Source organism: Canis lupus, chromosome 28 (assembly GCF_011100685.1).
Source record: "Canis lupus familiaris isolate Mischka breed German Shepherd chromosome 28, alternate assembly UU_Cfam_GSD_1.0, whole genome shotgun sequence".
Classification (NCBI taxonomy): domain Eukaryota; kingdom Metazoa; phylum Chordata; class Mammalia; order Carnivora; family Canidae; genus Canis; species Canis lupus.
In genome coordinates this window covers 9,392,168-9,407,992 of record NC_049249.1, presented here as the reverse complement: position 1 = coordinate 9,407,992, position 15,825 = coordinate 9,392,168, and the positions used below count along the sequence as shown (strand labels likewise).

At 39.5% G+C, this 15,825-nt stretch overlaps 1 protein-coding gene and 1 pseudogene across 8 annotated transcripts in view; both read right to left on the bottom strand.

Moving 5' to 3' along the window:
• The window catches only part of ENTPD1 (ectonucleoside triphosphate diphosphohydrolase 1), a 131,725-nt gene that overhangs the window by 87,035 nt on the left and 28,865 nt on the right, over positions 1–15,825 (bottom strand). The window contains exon 1 of one of the 8 annotated variants that reach the window (XM_038578346.1): positions 13,283–13,407. The exons of 5 other annotated variants lie outside the window; for them this stretch is intronic. Coding sequence is in view for 1 of the 3 variants with exons in the window: in XM_038578343.1 (XP_038434271.1) it covers positions 12,698–12,713 (16 nt within the window). In the remaining 2 variants the exon portion in view is untranslated. Of the gene's footprint in view, positions 1–12,697; positions 12,855–13,282; positions 13,408–15,825 lie in introns of those variants that run through there. 2 more of the 8 variants (XM_038578343.1, XM_038578352.1) reach the window with 2 other exon arrangements.
• LOC102153062 lies at positions 8,901–11,974 on the bottom strand (annotated as a pseudogene).

Sequence of the window (15,825 nt, the reverse complement as noted above, 5' to 3'; positions counted from 1 at the left end):
TAGGGATTAGGAGCTGTAATCTTTGCAGCCTACCTCAGTTACTATATTAACTGAAAAAGAAGAAAAAGAAAGTAAATCTATAAAAAAGCACCATTTCTATGAAAAATATCTTTCTAAACTCATCAAAATAAAGCAATAAAAAGAAGACATTTAGCAAAAGATGGTACCAACAACATTTTTACATAGCTTAAATTAGAAACTGTAAGTATTGCACTATTAATTTCTGTTAACTAACTCTGTTCACCGGAAACAGGGGTTGTTCAGGTCTTCCCTACCCTGCCTTTTCAGCACGAAGCCTAAAAAAATTATTTTGCTGATGACACATTGCTTCAGATGTCTTCTTGTGCATGTGTCTGAGTCTTTATCCATGTAAGCAATATTGTTTCAATTTTACGGTTCAGAATTCTGACCCCACCTCTTAAATTCTGCCAAAAGACCCAGGACCTGGTTCCAGCCTCCTGGGGCCTGCCATGGTTAGTTGGAAGAGAAAGGCTTGGTAATTCTCACTCACACCCATTCCATACTTCCTAAAGTTAAGTAGCCATGCAAAGTTCAGCTGCAAGATTCAGCTTCAAGATTCAGCCATGAAGGTTCAAAAGCCTTCTGAGCACTTCATCTCACTTCCTTTTCTCTTCCCTAACACTGAATTACTCTTTCTCTGCATCTACTTTACTTTCCCTCCATATTCCCAACTTTCCATCCTGCCCCCACTTTTCTAATAAGCCACAATAAAAATTATTCACATCACATTTTTCCCACTGGAACTGAAAATAATGTATATAGACTATAATTTCACATGGCAGAAAATTGGTTGGGGAAGGATTACCATATGATTGAAACGGCTAGATAGATTTGTAAATACCCACTTTTACATCTTAAAAACAGAATATATCTTCTTTATAGCCATTCACAGATTTATAAAAATTCACTACATGCTTAAACATAGAGAAACCTCAGAAATTATAAAGCCATATTCTCTAACCATTGTGAAATAAAATGAAAGATTAATTAAAATTAATGGTTTAAACAAAAATAACAATTACTTGGAACTTATAAAATACATATTATTCTACATTAAAGAGACAATAAAAATGCAATATCAAACTACTACCACAGATAAAAGTGTACTGGATCTTTTTTTTTTAAGATTTTATTTATTTATTCATGAGAGAGAGAGAGAGAGAGACAGGCAGAGGGAGAAGCAGGCTCCATGCAGGGAGCCCAACGTGGAACTCGATCCCGGGTCTCCAGGATCACGCCCTGGGCCGAAGGCGCCGCTACACCACTGAGCTACCTAGGCTGCCCTGTACTGGATCTATTTATAGCTATCAGTCTTTGTATAAAAAAACACTAAGAAGATTCATTAAAGCTGCTGTGGATATAGCAGAAAAACTTGAATATCTTTATTTGATGAAGAGTTCACATAAATTAATTTGAAAACATAAAATCCAATAAGTAATAAATGGACAAAGGATAGAAAAAGAAGCATATAATGTGAAAAATGTTGAATTTACTGGTAATTAATGAAATACAAATTAAAACAACATAAAAGTAGATGAGATTATTTAAAAAAAATACAAAACACATGGAAGGTGTCAGGGATGTAGCAAAACCCGAAAGGCTTGTGAGAGCATGGAGGGTCCAGCTTTAGAGAAAGTAACTTGGCAACAGTAATCAAGAACTTTAAAAACTATTCACGAGTTTTTGGGTTTTGTTTGTTTTTAAAGATTTTATTTCTATATTTGAGAAAGAGAGATATGGAGAGAGAGCACAAGCAGTGGGGAGGGGCAGAGGGAGAAGGAAAAGCAGTCTCCCTGCTAAGTAGGGAGCCTGATGTGGGGCTTGATCCAGGACCCCGGGATCATGACTTGAGCCAAAAGCAGATGCCTAACCAACTGCACATCCAGGTGCCCCTATTCACCAGTTTTTTTAATCCATATAATTCTACTGCTGGGATCCTATCCTAACATGCAACCTACGTGTAGAAAAACATCATGCATAAAGATGCTTACTGGAAACAGAAACAACATAAATGTTCAATAACAGGAGAATTATTAAATAAACTCTATGATGACTAAAAAATTATGGCAACAGATACTAGGCTAATAAAGAAATACTTGTGCTTCACTTCTATACCAAAAGCCAGGCAGATGCAGTGAACGCCAGGACACGTGCACCCCAAGGTTTCTAGCAGCAATGTCCACAATAGCCAAACTGTGAAAGGAGCCTCGGTGTCCATCGAAAGATGGATAAAGAAGATGTGGTTTATGTATACAATGGAATATTACTCAGCCATTAGAAATGACAAATACCCACCATTTGCTTCAACGTGGATGGAACTGAAGGGAATTATGCTGAGTGAAATAAGTCAATTGGAGAAGGACAAACATTATATGTTCTCATTCATTTGAGGAATATAGATAATAGTGAAAGGGAATAGAAGAGAAGGGAGAAGAAATGGGTAGGAAATATCAGAAAGGGAGACAGAACATAAAGACTCCTAACTCTGGGAAACGAACAAGGGGTGGTGGAAGGGGAGGAGGGTGGAGGGGTGGGGGTGAATGGGTGACGGGCGCTGAGTGGGGGCACTTGATGGGATGAGCACTAGGTGTTATTCTGTATGTTGGCAAATTGAACACCAATAAAAAATAAATTTATTATTAATAAATAAATTTATTTATTATAATAAACGACAAATACCCACCATTTGCTTCGATGTGGAGGGACCTGGAGGGTATTATGCTGAGTGAAATAAGTCAATCGGAAAAGGACAAACATTATATGGTCTCATTCATTTGGGGAATATAAAAATTAGTGAAAGGGAATAAAGGGAAAGGGGAGAAAATGAGTGAAAATATCAGTGAGGGTGACAAAACATGAGAGACACCTAACTCTGGGAAATGAACAAGGGGTAGTGGAAGGGGAAGTGGGCGGGGGGTTGGGGTGACTGGATGATGGGCAATGATGGGGGCACTTGGCAGGAGGAGCACGGGGTGTTACGCTATATGTTGGCAAATTGAACTCCAAAAAAAAAAATTTTTTTTAATAAAAATAAACCATGGAATGGACAAGAAAAAAAAAAGCCAGGGATCCCTGGGTGGCGCAGCGGTTTGGCACCTGCCTTTGGCCCAGGGCGCGATCCTGGAGACCCGGGATCGAGTCCCACGTCGGGCTCCCGGTGCATGGAGCCTGCTTCTCCCTCTGCCTATGTCTCTGATTCTCTCTCTCTCTGTGTGTGACTATCATAAATAAATTTTTAAAAATTTTTTTGAAAAAAAAAAAGCCAGGCTTTAAAACTGTTATGTACAAGGACATCTGGGTGGTTCAGTGGTTGAGCGTCTGCCTTAACCTCAGGGCATGATCCCGGGGTCCTTGGGATCAAGTCCCACATCAGGCTCCCTTCAGGGAGCCTGGTTCTTCCTCTGCCTGTGTCTCTGCCTCTCTCTGCATGTCTCTTATGAACAAATAAATAAAATCTTTAAAAAATAATAAAATAAAACTGTATGTACAGCCTAATGATCACAATGCCACCTCATAATTTTTCAAGATCTTAGCCAAGTAAATGCTAAAAGAGAGAAACAACATAGGCATAGTAAAAGTAACTACAAGGAAATACACCAAGATATTGTCAGAAGTGATTGTTTTTCTTCTCTCTCCTAATCTCTATTTTCATGTTTTCTTTAATGGGCATGTGCCTTATTACTTACACTCTCATGGACATAAAGGAATTGTCCACATCCTTCCTATGAATCAAAATGAAATACTTTTTTATGAAGGACATGTACTGCCATTGTTCCTGGGACTCTAAAGTTTTATGATATTCTAGCACAAAAACTGCAGGATGGCAGCTTGTTACGCAAACTCTCCTCTGCCTTCTTTTCTCCACCAGCTTCCTTTTTCCTCATATTCTCTAAATGTTTCAAACTAAAGAAATTCCATTGGTCCTCTCTACACCCACTTCCCCCCTTTTTACCTGGAATCATTCCCACCTCACTTCTGTAGAGTGGAGACAATGCCCCAGAAACACTGTTCCCAGTCTCAGTGCCCTGAGTTCTCCCCCAGGTCCCCGGCACAACAAACATCCAGCAAACTGTTCTAGAGACAGCCAAAGTTCTGCTCCAATACTTCTCAGGTTGGAGGCAGGGAATGAAAGCAGCTTAGGGAAACTTGGAGCCATGGAGAAAAGGTGGGAGATGTTTAGAACTCCAACACAGGATCTTTTTGTGTAATAATAGTTTGTGTACAATAAAGATTCAGACTTCTTTATGGCAAATTGGAGGCCTCAACTTCCTGTTCTAGGACCTATATTGAATGAATGAATGAATGAATGAATGAATGAATTAGATTTCCCAGGATCCTGCAATGACATAGCTGATCAGGGGCCCAAAGCAGCAGCTTGGTGGGGGTGGGGTAGCACTGAGGGAGAAAGAAGTTGGTCACTTGGTACGAAAATGAGCCCTGAGACTAAGGCATGCAGTGATCCTATAATATGGCTAGTTGAAGTGTGGCCAGTGGAGGGCACCATTATCATCACCTGGGAGCTTAATAGAAATGCAGATTCTCAGGCCCCACCCAAAGGCTACTGGATCAGAATGTGCATTTTAACAAGATCCCCAATGATGCACATATACATTAGAGTTTGAGAAACACTGCCTTAGAACCCACACACTGATTCACTAAGATAGAGCTAATTAATGCCTCTGCTCTTCTGTACTTCTATCAAACCTCAAGAAGTTTGATGTTTCTTTACTACAAGAGCTGCCCTCAATTCTAGCCTCCCTCCAAAGACTCTCAAAGAATGGACCCTGATTTTCTCCAGGCCTCACCTTCACTCTACACAGGTTTGAGCCGAGCACTGCTCAACCCGTGGCAGGTGGAGTTACATGCTAATGTCCCCAGGCACAATCACTGGTTTTAAAGTACAGAGGCAACCAAAAAGACAACACAAAAGAAGAAAATACTCTTAAAATGTGGTATGGCCAAGTAAAATTAAGACCAATCGCCATCATTTGCAAAACCTCTTTATCATATGTGCCTAATGACCATGGAATACAATCATGATCAAGAAATCATTTAATGTGCAGCTGATTACTTTGCAAAGGTTTTAATTCAATTACATGAAAGTAATCCCAACCTCACAGTCAAGACCACACTTTGGACTTCTGCCCTCAAATCACCAGGATGGACAGGAGAATAGATTCCCTGCTTGGAACTTAAAAATGGTAATAGAGCTTTTTACTCTTAAATATAGGCTGTAGTTTTGGTAAAAGAGAAAGAAAAGGTCTTTAAGCACTGCTGGGACTTGGAAGGAGCTTGTTGTGGGCACCAGTCTCTACCTATCTTTCTATGTCGAACTGAAATTCCCATTCTTGGAGAATCTCTGTCAGAAATCATCACTCTCTATTATGTTTCTCATGGCATTTTCTTTAGACTTTTTTTTAATTTATTTATGATAGTCACAGAGAGAGAGAGAGAGAGAGAGGCAGAGACATAGGCAGAGGGAGAAGCAGGCTCCATGCACCGGGAGCCTGACGTGGGATTCAATCCCGGGTCTTCAGGATCGCGCCCTGGGCCAAAGGCAGGCGCCAAACCGCTGTGCCACCCAGGGATCCCTTCTTTAGACTTCTATTAAAGGTCTTAAGGAGGTAAGATAATTTATCTATTAGGAACCCAGGCTTTCCAGCATAAATATGTGGGTCTAGATTCCCCCTCTGCTGAAGGAAAAATTCCAAGTTCATTCTATGAGGCCAGAATTACCCTAATACCAAAAACCAGATAAAGACACTACAGGGGCGCCTGGGTGGCTCAGGTGGTTAAGCATCTGCCTTCGGCTCAGGTCATGATCCCAGGGTTCTGGGATCAAGCCCCACATCAGCTCCCTGCTCAGAGGGGAGTCTGCTTCTCCCTCTTCCTCTGCCCATCCCCCCACTACCTTGTTCGTGCTTGCTCTGTCACTCTCTCAAATAAATAAATAAAATCTTAAAAGAAAAAAAAAAATAAAGACACTACAAAAAAAGAGAACTACAGGCCAATATCTTTGATGGGCATAGATTAAAAAAACCTTCAACAAATATTAGTAAACTAATCCAACAATACATTTAAAAAAATCATTCACCACAATCAAGTGGAATTTATTCTAGGGATGCAAGAGTGGTTCAATATTTGCAAATCAATCAACATGATATATCACATTAACAAGAGAAAGAATAAAAAAAAAAAAACAAGAGAAAGAATAAAAACCATATGACCATCTCGATTGATGCAGAAAAAGTATTTGACAAAGTACAAAATCTACTCATGCTAAAAACTCAAAGTAGGTTTAGAGAAAACATGCTTCAACATAAAAAAAAATTACAGGTAACATCATAATGGTGAAAAATTGAAAGCCTTTCCTCTAAAATCCGGAAGAAGACAAAAATGCCCACTCATCACTTTTATTCAACATAGGACTGGAAGTCCTGGCCACAGCAATCAGACAAGAAATAGAAATAAAAGGCATCCAAATTAGTAAGGAAGAAGGAAAACTTTCACTATTTGTAGATGACATCCACACTATATATAGAAAACCCTAAAGACTCCACAAAAACAACTACTAGAACTGATAAATTAATTCAGTTTAGTTGCAGGATACAAAATTAATATGCAGATATGTGTTGCATTTTTATACACTAATAATGAAATAGCAGAAAGAGAAATTAAGAAAACAATTCCATTTACAATTGTACCAGAAAGAAAAAAAATATCTAGAAATAAACTTACCCAAGGAGACAAAAAAACTTCTAAAACTATAAAACAATGATTAAAGAAATTGAAGATGACACATGAGATATCTCATACTCACGGATTGAGAGAATCAATACTGTTAAAACATCCATACTACCCAAAGCAATCTACATATTTAATGAAGTCCTCAACACTATTTTTCACAGAACTAGAACAAATAATCATAAAATCTGTAGGAAACCACAAAAGACCCCAAATACCCAAAGCAATCTTGAAAAAAAGAAATAAAACTGAGGTACCACAGCCTCAGATTTCGAGATATACTACAAAGCTATAACACTATAAACAGTATATTACTAGCACAAAAATAGACACATAGGTCAATAGAATAGAATAAAGAGCTCAGAAATAAACCCACAATTTTATGGTCAATTGATTATGTCATAGATTATGACAAAGGAGGCAAGACTATCCAATGGAAAAAAGATAGTCTCTTCCACAAATGATGTTTGGAAACTAGACAGGTACATGCGAAAGAATGAAACTGGACTACTTTCTTACACCATACAAAAAAATAAACCCAAAATACATTAAAGACCTACATGTGATACTCGAAGCCATAAAATTTCTAGAAGAAAATACAAGCAATAATTTCTTTGACATTACCCTTAGAAATAGTTTCCTAGATATGTATCTTCTGGCAAAGGAAACAAAAGCAAAATTAAATGATTGATACCACACCAAAATAAAAAGCATAACAAGGGAAACAATCAAGAAAACAAAAAGACAACCTACTGAATGGGAGAAGATATTTGCAAATGACACATCTGACAAGCGGTTGATACTCAAAATATACAAAGAATTTATACAACTCAACATCAAAAAAATGTCCATTTAAAAATGGACAGAGGACATGAATAGTTGTTTTTCAAAAAAGACGTACAAATGGCCAACAGACACATGAAAAGATGCTCAACATGACTCATCATCAGGGAATGTAAATCACAACCACAATGAGATAGCACCTCTCACCTGTCAGATTAGCTAAAATCAAAAACACAAGAAATAATAAGTGTTGGGGATGATGTAGAGAAAAAGAAATCCTCATGCACTGTTGGTGGTAATGCAAGCTGGTACAGCTACTGTGGAAAATGGCATGGAGCTTCCTCAAAAAAATAAAAATAGAACTACCATATGACCTAATAAGTCCACTACTGAGTATTTACCCAAAGAAAACAAAAACACTAATTTAAAAAGTATATGCCCCCTTATGTTTATTACAGCATTATTTATAATAGCCTAGATATGGAAGAAACCCAAGTGTCCCTTGATAGATGAATGAATAAAGAAAAGGTGGTAGGGGCACCTGGCTGGCTCAGTCAGTGAAGCATGCAACTCTTGATCTCAGGGTTGTGAATTCAAGCCCCATATTGGGCATACAGCTTACTTAAAAAAATAAAATAAAATAAAGAAAGAAGAGGTGGTATATATATTCAATGGAATACTACTCAGCCATACAAAAAGAATAAAGAATAAGATCTTGCTGTTTGTAACAACACGGATGGATCCAAAGAGTATAATGCGGGATCCCTGGGTGGCTCAGCAGTTTGGCGCCTGCCTTTGGCCCAGGGCGCGATCCTCAAGACCCGGGATCAAGTCCCACATCGGGCTCCTGGTGCATGGAGCCTGCTTCTCCCTCTGCCTATGTCTCTGCCTCTCTCTCTCTGTATGACTATCATAAGTAAATAAAATTTTAAAAAAAGAAAAAAAGGAGTATAATGCTAAGTGAAATAAGTCTGTCAGAGAAAGACAAATACCATATGATTTCACTCATTTGGTTAAGAAATAAAACGCATGAACAAAGAAAAAGACAAACAAAAATAGACTCTTAAATACGAAGAACAAATTGGTAGTTGCCAGTGGGGAGGTTGGTGGGAGGATGGGTGAAATAGGTGAAAGGGATTAAGAATATACTTATGATGAGCACTAAGTAACATACGGAACAGCTGAATTCTTGGGGTACCTGAGTGGCTCAGTCTGTTAAGCATCTGACTCTTGACTTTGGCTCAGGTCAAGATCTCAGTGTCATGTGATCTAGCCCTATGTCAGTCTCTGCACTCAACGCAGAGTCTGCTTGTCACTCTCCCTGCCACCCACCCCCTTCACCTTGCCCTCGGTCTCTCTCTAAAAATGAATAATATATTTAAAAAAATAGAATTATTCAATCATTATATTATACATCTGAAACTAACATAACACTATATGTTATTTACCCTTGACTAGAATAAATTCCCCTTCTTCCTATACTCCTAGCTCTGTGACCTTGGCCAAGTCACTTCCCTCCACAGCTATAAGATGCAGAAACCTCTATCATAGGTTTCTTGTGAAGATTACATGGGACAGTGCCTGGCACATAATAATCAATGTTTATTTGATTTATGTCATATATGATGGTCAACTGACCATAAACTATGAGCTATTATTATTAGCACTTCACAGGGTCTGGTTTCAATTAGAGTGTGTTGTATACAAGTCTGTCTTCCTCACTAGACTGTGAGCAAACTGTTTATAGTCCCACACATCTGGCATAGGGACATAATGGTAGACACACAATGATATTCATCAAATTGCTTTGAAGGTATGCCAGAAAGAGAAAAAGGAGAGTGCTGGGAACAAATTTAATGTACTTTATGATTTTATCCAGGGCCTACCCTGCAGTATGTTTTTCTTCTATTACCAGAGTACATTGTCTCAGACTATAAGGTTGCTATTTAACAGGGTTAGGGAGGCACTATTTCTGGAACCAGATGTTCTGTTCAAAGATGGTAAGGTTGTACTATGAGGCATCTGAGATCTCCAGTTTGGCCCCTGGCTGAATGGGGAGTGGGGGCTGAAGTTCTGCTAAGGCTGGACTGGCCAAAGTGGGTGCCCTGGCCACATCAACTCTGAAGCTCACCCACCTAGAAGGGATGCATCTCATTTCTCAGTGTATTCACTTTGAGGGATATCTTAATAGAGCACATAAAAGAGCAGTATATACCAGCAGGATCTCTACTGCAAATTCATAGGTCCCCTTTTATTTATTTGTTTGTTTATTTTGGTAGCACTAAGGTTTATTAAACTGTGTCTCAGTGCAGGTGCTGGGAATTGCCCATGGTGCTCTTGATGTCTAAAGCCCAGATGTTCTGCCAATTCTTGAGCAACGACACTAGGAAATTGACAGCTAAGTGGATGTTGTACACAAGCTCATCATCTGTCATCTTCATGGGACCAATGGCCACTGCCAGACACAGCATGTTCTTCATCTGAAATTTGATTGTAGACTTCACTTCATCCACTTTAGCCACCATGTTCTCACTGTGAGTCAGCAAGGAAGGGAATTTGCCAGCTTTATTCAAGCCTGGGTCCAGGATTTGTGGATCTGCTTGATTAGAGATTCTGAAGCCAAAAAGGCATCATAATACTTCTTAGCCAGCTCCTTGATTTTTTATTCTTGTTGAGTTTCTTTAGCACCTTAATGTTCATGTGGGGAATATCCACAACCTTGGCCTCATCACAGTGCTGCCAGTCCCCCAAAACTCATATGGAGAACTTGGGCTGGGAGTAGACTTAAGCCTGATGGTGCCTAAGAAGTGTCTGTCCTTCACAGCATCATACTTCTTCAAGCTGATCTGCAGCTCCACCCTCTCCAAACATTGCCAGTTCTTAGGCTGGTTCCCCTGCAGGACTTCCCGCACTCCCTGATACAGGGCGTCATGGGAGACTGTGCTGCTTTCAGTGCCACACACCACAATAACCAGAAAAGAGTCATAGATCCCCTTTTAAACCAGCCTCCTGTTTCTTGGATAAACATCAACTAACATAATACTTAGTTTATTAAATATTTGTTGAGTTCCCATTATGTACTGCTAATCCAAAAACAGATAGATTATCATCAGGGTAAGGAGGAGGCAATTCAGAGGGCAAGAATTCAGAGTGGATGAGTATGATGAGCAATGGTTTAGGCGTAAGCAGTGAGGTGTTGTAGAAACATCCAAGACACGCTAATCTAAGGCTCAAAGAGTTGAAGAAAGCTTAAAGCAGGGGATTAACAACCAAGATGAAACTTGGGGAATGACTGCAACAGCTAACATTTACTGAGCACATAGACTATACATCAGACTCTGTTCTGAGAATTTTGCATGCATCTCTTATTTAGTCCCTTATTATAACCTTATGAGGTATATATTATTCTCTTCAATTTACATATGAAGAAACTAAGGCACACAGTTAGTAAATGATGGAGCTGGGATTCAAACCTAGGCAGCTTGGCTCCAGACTGAAGGGGAAGGAGAAGGCTAGATAGGCCTTCAGGGCAGAGGCAAGTGCCATGCATAAAACAGTCTGACCGGGAGGAAAGGAGCAAGGTCACTTGAGGAACTGAAAGTGGCTGGGGGTGGGGACAGAAGTTCAGAGATGACTGGGTCCACTCTGCAGAAACCAGAGACAGGAGATTTCTAGTCTGTGTGATTACTATCCCCGAATCCCTCCTAGCCAAACTCTCTCCCTTTTATAAAAGGGTAAAAATAACACTACCTGGGCTCTACCATAGAAAATGGTCATAAGGACCAAATGAGAAAAATGAATGTGAACTAGCAGTAAAGCACAGATTCCTTCTGACTTTAGATTTCATTAAGTATCATTCATTTCCCCAGTAGCTTCAAGGCTTTGAAATTCAGAATCAACCATGTCAGGGCAGTACCCAGAGCCTCCAGGTGGAGTAACAGTGTGAGAGTACAGAAAGAAAGGCCCACAGACCTTGGGTCCAACCACCTGCATCCACATTTACCACTCACTCACTGTGTGATTCCAAGGCCAGCCACTCTCTCATTATATCAACTCCACCAGCTGGAAAAATGGGAATGATAATGATAGCACTCACCTCTTAAGCTGATGTGAGGAATAAATAATATGCGTATTGTGCTTAGAACAGCTCCCGGCACAGAATAGAGACTTAGTAAACATTAACAGCTACAATTATTTATCATTATTAAGAATCCATTGGCTACTTATCCCACTGCTCTGCATTCTATATGATAAAAACGTGTGGGGAATATCAGAAACTAGAGATAAAAAAGAAGAAGTTCTCCAACCCTACACAATCACACTGCTGCCGGAGACTCTTCTTGGCTCCCATGGGCTGGCAAGCAGCTGGTTCACTGCTGTGGCAGAAAATGCCCAAAAGAGGTAAAAGACAGAGACTGCACACCATCTGTAAAAACCAGGCTGCTCTTATAGTTTTTAGACAAAAATCTAAATATAGTCACTCAGATATGCCTTGTTATTTTAAGTTAAAACTATTTATCTCTTCACCCCTTCACTCCTCTCCCCCTCTCCCATACACATACACACAATCCAAGAAATACTCAGTCTTTTGCAAGACATACTCTGGGGTCCTGTTGTGACAGCTTCTTGCCACATTAACTTCTCTATCTAACTCCTGGCAGAGAAGTCTTTGCTAATTTCACAACAGGAAAGCATGCAGGAAATTTGAGAACAAAACAAATCTACACACAGAGACCAGCATCTTCAGCAAACTCATTGAGGTACAGACCCGAAGCAAGATGACTCTGGACTATAAATGAGGCAGCTACTTCTTAACTGGAAGAAGTCATTTGCCGCTAAACCACCAGATCTGAAAGCAAATTGATCATGAATATTCATGAGCCCCTCCAGCTTGCTCAAGAACCACCCCTGACTAAAATCCCCAGGCTTTGCTTCCCAAAAGGTTTCCCAAAGTTCTTTCTCTGCCTCCCCTCAAAAGGAGAGGGTGGGGAAAGTCCATTTGGGGATTTATGCCTCTTGCTCTTTCAAGTACTTGCTTTTGGTCTGGGCTTTTCAGGGGTTTTTTCCTTTTTTCTTTTTTTTTTTTTTTTTTTTTTTTTTGTTGTTGTTGTTGTTCTTAAGGATTCAGATCAAATCAATTTGCTCTTACCCTTTCTATCTTCCATAATTGGCAGCTTTTGTTTTCTTCCTCTTTGCTCTTTATTTTTCAGCCTCTGCTTGCTGTGGTCGGTCTCAGTAAGAGAGGTACTCAAGGAACCGAGATATAACAGACCCTCCGGCTCATGGGAGGGGCTAAATTAGCCAGCCCCGTTTCGGAAGGAACATCAAACCCTATGTCTCTTTCATTGACTCGACTCGACTCGACTGGAAAGAAGAGATTGGCTGAGTCCAGCTGCTCATTTCCCTAAAGACCACGAAGTGTTAGTTACCCGGCTTGTAACTTTCTTGTGCTATTTAAGCAATGTATGTTCAAGTCTCTCTCTCTCTTCTCTCCTCTCCTCTCTCCTCTCCTCTCTCCTCTCTCCTCTCTCCTCTCTCCTCTCTCCTCTCTCCTCTCTCCTCTCTCCTCTCCTCTCTCCTCTCCTCTCTCCTCTCCTCTCTCTCTCTCTCTCTCTCTTTGCCTCAGAAATCCATTTTTCTCCTTGAGAAATGTATCTTGGCTGCAAGCAGAAAAGCTATTTACTTAGGGCAGTTTTGAAACCAGAAAGCAAGAAGCTTGTTACCTGATACCCACCGGAAAAACTGTGGGATTCAGTCCTTTCTGCCCCATAAAGCCGATCACCTCTGGTCCTCTGATGAACAATCCCTTTTTGAGGCTCATTAGACCAGAAGAGCAACAGGTCCTGTCACGGATGGACGCTGTGGCAGAAGAAGCCAAGTTATTGGTGGGAAGGCAGAGGAGGCTGCTCCCTGGGAACAGCTATCCAGCTGTACTGATGCAAGCCGTACACCTTTCCCAGGCTAACCTCCTACCTCTGAAGTCTTATGACCACGAATTGCCACACTCAGGTTTTGCCAAAATGACCAAATGCAGATGAGAGGCTAACCAAAACATTTTAAAACTCTGTGTATTAGATATGATTTTGAAATTAGGATAAGACCTAATCCTCCCAGAAGAAGATAAGTACTCAAGGCCCAAAGCCCCTTGGGCAGATTCTCCCTCCACAAGGCTAACACAAATCTCAGGATTATGGATTTGAAAAGATACTACAGACGTGTAGTCTCACCAAGGTGAGAGGCAAGGAAAAGTTAAGCCATCTGCTCATGTTCACAGAGAGAGAGAAAAGAGAGCAGGGAGCACCATGGTCTCTCTTATTTGCTACCATGCTCCCTGGCACCCAATAGAGTTGCTCCACAGTGTAGGCTCTCAATAAATGTTTGATAAACAGTTGAATTAATGAATAAAAAGCAGCAAAGTAGGTTTTCTGATTCCTACTTCATGTTTTTTCTACATTGCCTAACATGAGTATTTGTGTCTAAAAAGAATTACACCATAAGACATTTTTCTTCATATAAACCGTTAAATTGGTGACCATTACAAATTGGTTTTGACTCTCTATAGAAAATATATTGATAAAATATATTGATACTTCAATAAAAAGGCAGGGGATGACTTTTCAGTACAGGCATCTCTGTTAACTTGCACATAGTATATACTCAATAATTCTTTGATGTGTTAATAAATCTGAGTGTGTACAACAAAAGTCTTCTTTTATCTTACTAAATGGTTCATAGTTACAGGACTTTGCATTTATACTAATAACTAATTATGCTAAATGAAAAAATCCATGGATGCCTTCTCCAGAGCCACTTTAGGTTACATTTCTACTAAAGGAATATTGGTTTAATATTGTCCTATTGTGGTAAAATTATTTTTAAGTAAGATAATGAGATATTTTTTAAAATCAGCAATTTTTATAATTGCTTTATGACTGTCTTGGCATCACCATTTTGGAAAAAAATGTGAAAAACAGCATGTCCCCAAAATATCCTGTGAAGTACAGATTGGAAAACAGACTAACAAAGCTAGAAGGAGAAAAGAATGATCAAGTGGAAGATCACAGTGGATGAGGGTTTAGGTGGGAAACAAGCAACAAGCACCAAACATGTCAAAGAGAGCCTCACATTGGGCACTGTGGCAACAGTTCTCCATTTCAACCAAAAATAAAGTTCAAAATAAAGTAAAATAAAATAAAATAAAATTCAAAGCAACTCCTACCATGTTCTACTTAGACATCATATTGTTGACTAAAGGTTACTCTGACAATTGACTCATTTCTCTTTTAATGTCATGTCAGGAGTAAAGTATCCAACTCTGGTTCAACCAGAAAAGATAAAATCTCATATTAATTAGTACCTCATAAAAATTTGAAGTTCACCAGAGTTGACTATATGAGAACCTTCTGACTAAATGTCAAGTGCTTCTTATGGTAACATTTTCTATACTACAGTTAAAACATACTGTCTGATGTTCACACCCTCCTTGGCATATGAAAACACTATATAGTTAAGTAAATATTGCCTCTCATTCATCCAAGAATGATTACAAAACACATGGGGTTTATGTGTGTCTTTTTAAAGGCCTGAAAATTTATCTTAAAAAAATAAACCTTATTTCTGAACAAAAAATTATCATCATCATTATTCATGTTATTTGTAATAGGAAGTAGAAAATAAAAACTACAGTCAGAGGCCCCCCAGGTGGCTTAGTTGGTTAAACATCTGCCTTTGGCTCAGGTCATGATCCCATGATCGAGCCCCACATTGGGCTCCCGGCTCAGTGGGGAGTCTGCTTCTCCCTCTGCTCCTCTGCTCCATGAGCAAGGGCTCATGCTTTCCCTCTCTCTCCCTCTCCTTCCCTCTCTCAAATAAATAAATTAAAAAAGAATTTTTTTTAAACTGCCCTCAGAAGGATGGAGGGAGTTGTTAGAAAGGGGTGAAGATATTTACCTTTCTTTTAATGATAAAAGGATCTTTGATAAATTCTTAGAATGATTAAAGGTTCATTTTTTTATCACTTCAGTCTCTCTCACTGAACTGCCCAGATGATCTTCCTGAAGTGTCTACCAGATAACGTCATCCTCAGGCTTAAAAAGTTCTAGTCTCCTTATTATCCATAAAGCAAAATTCAAATTAAAGCAAAATTCAAATTCTTATCATGGAATATATAAGGTCCCCCCTATGCCTCCATTTTTTTTTAAGATTTTATTTATTTATTCATGAGAGACAGAGAGAGAGAGAGGCAGAGACACAGGCAGAGGGAGAAGCAGGCTCCAT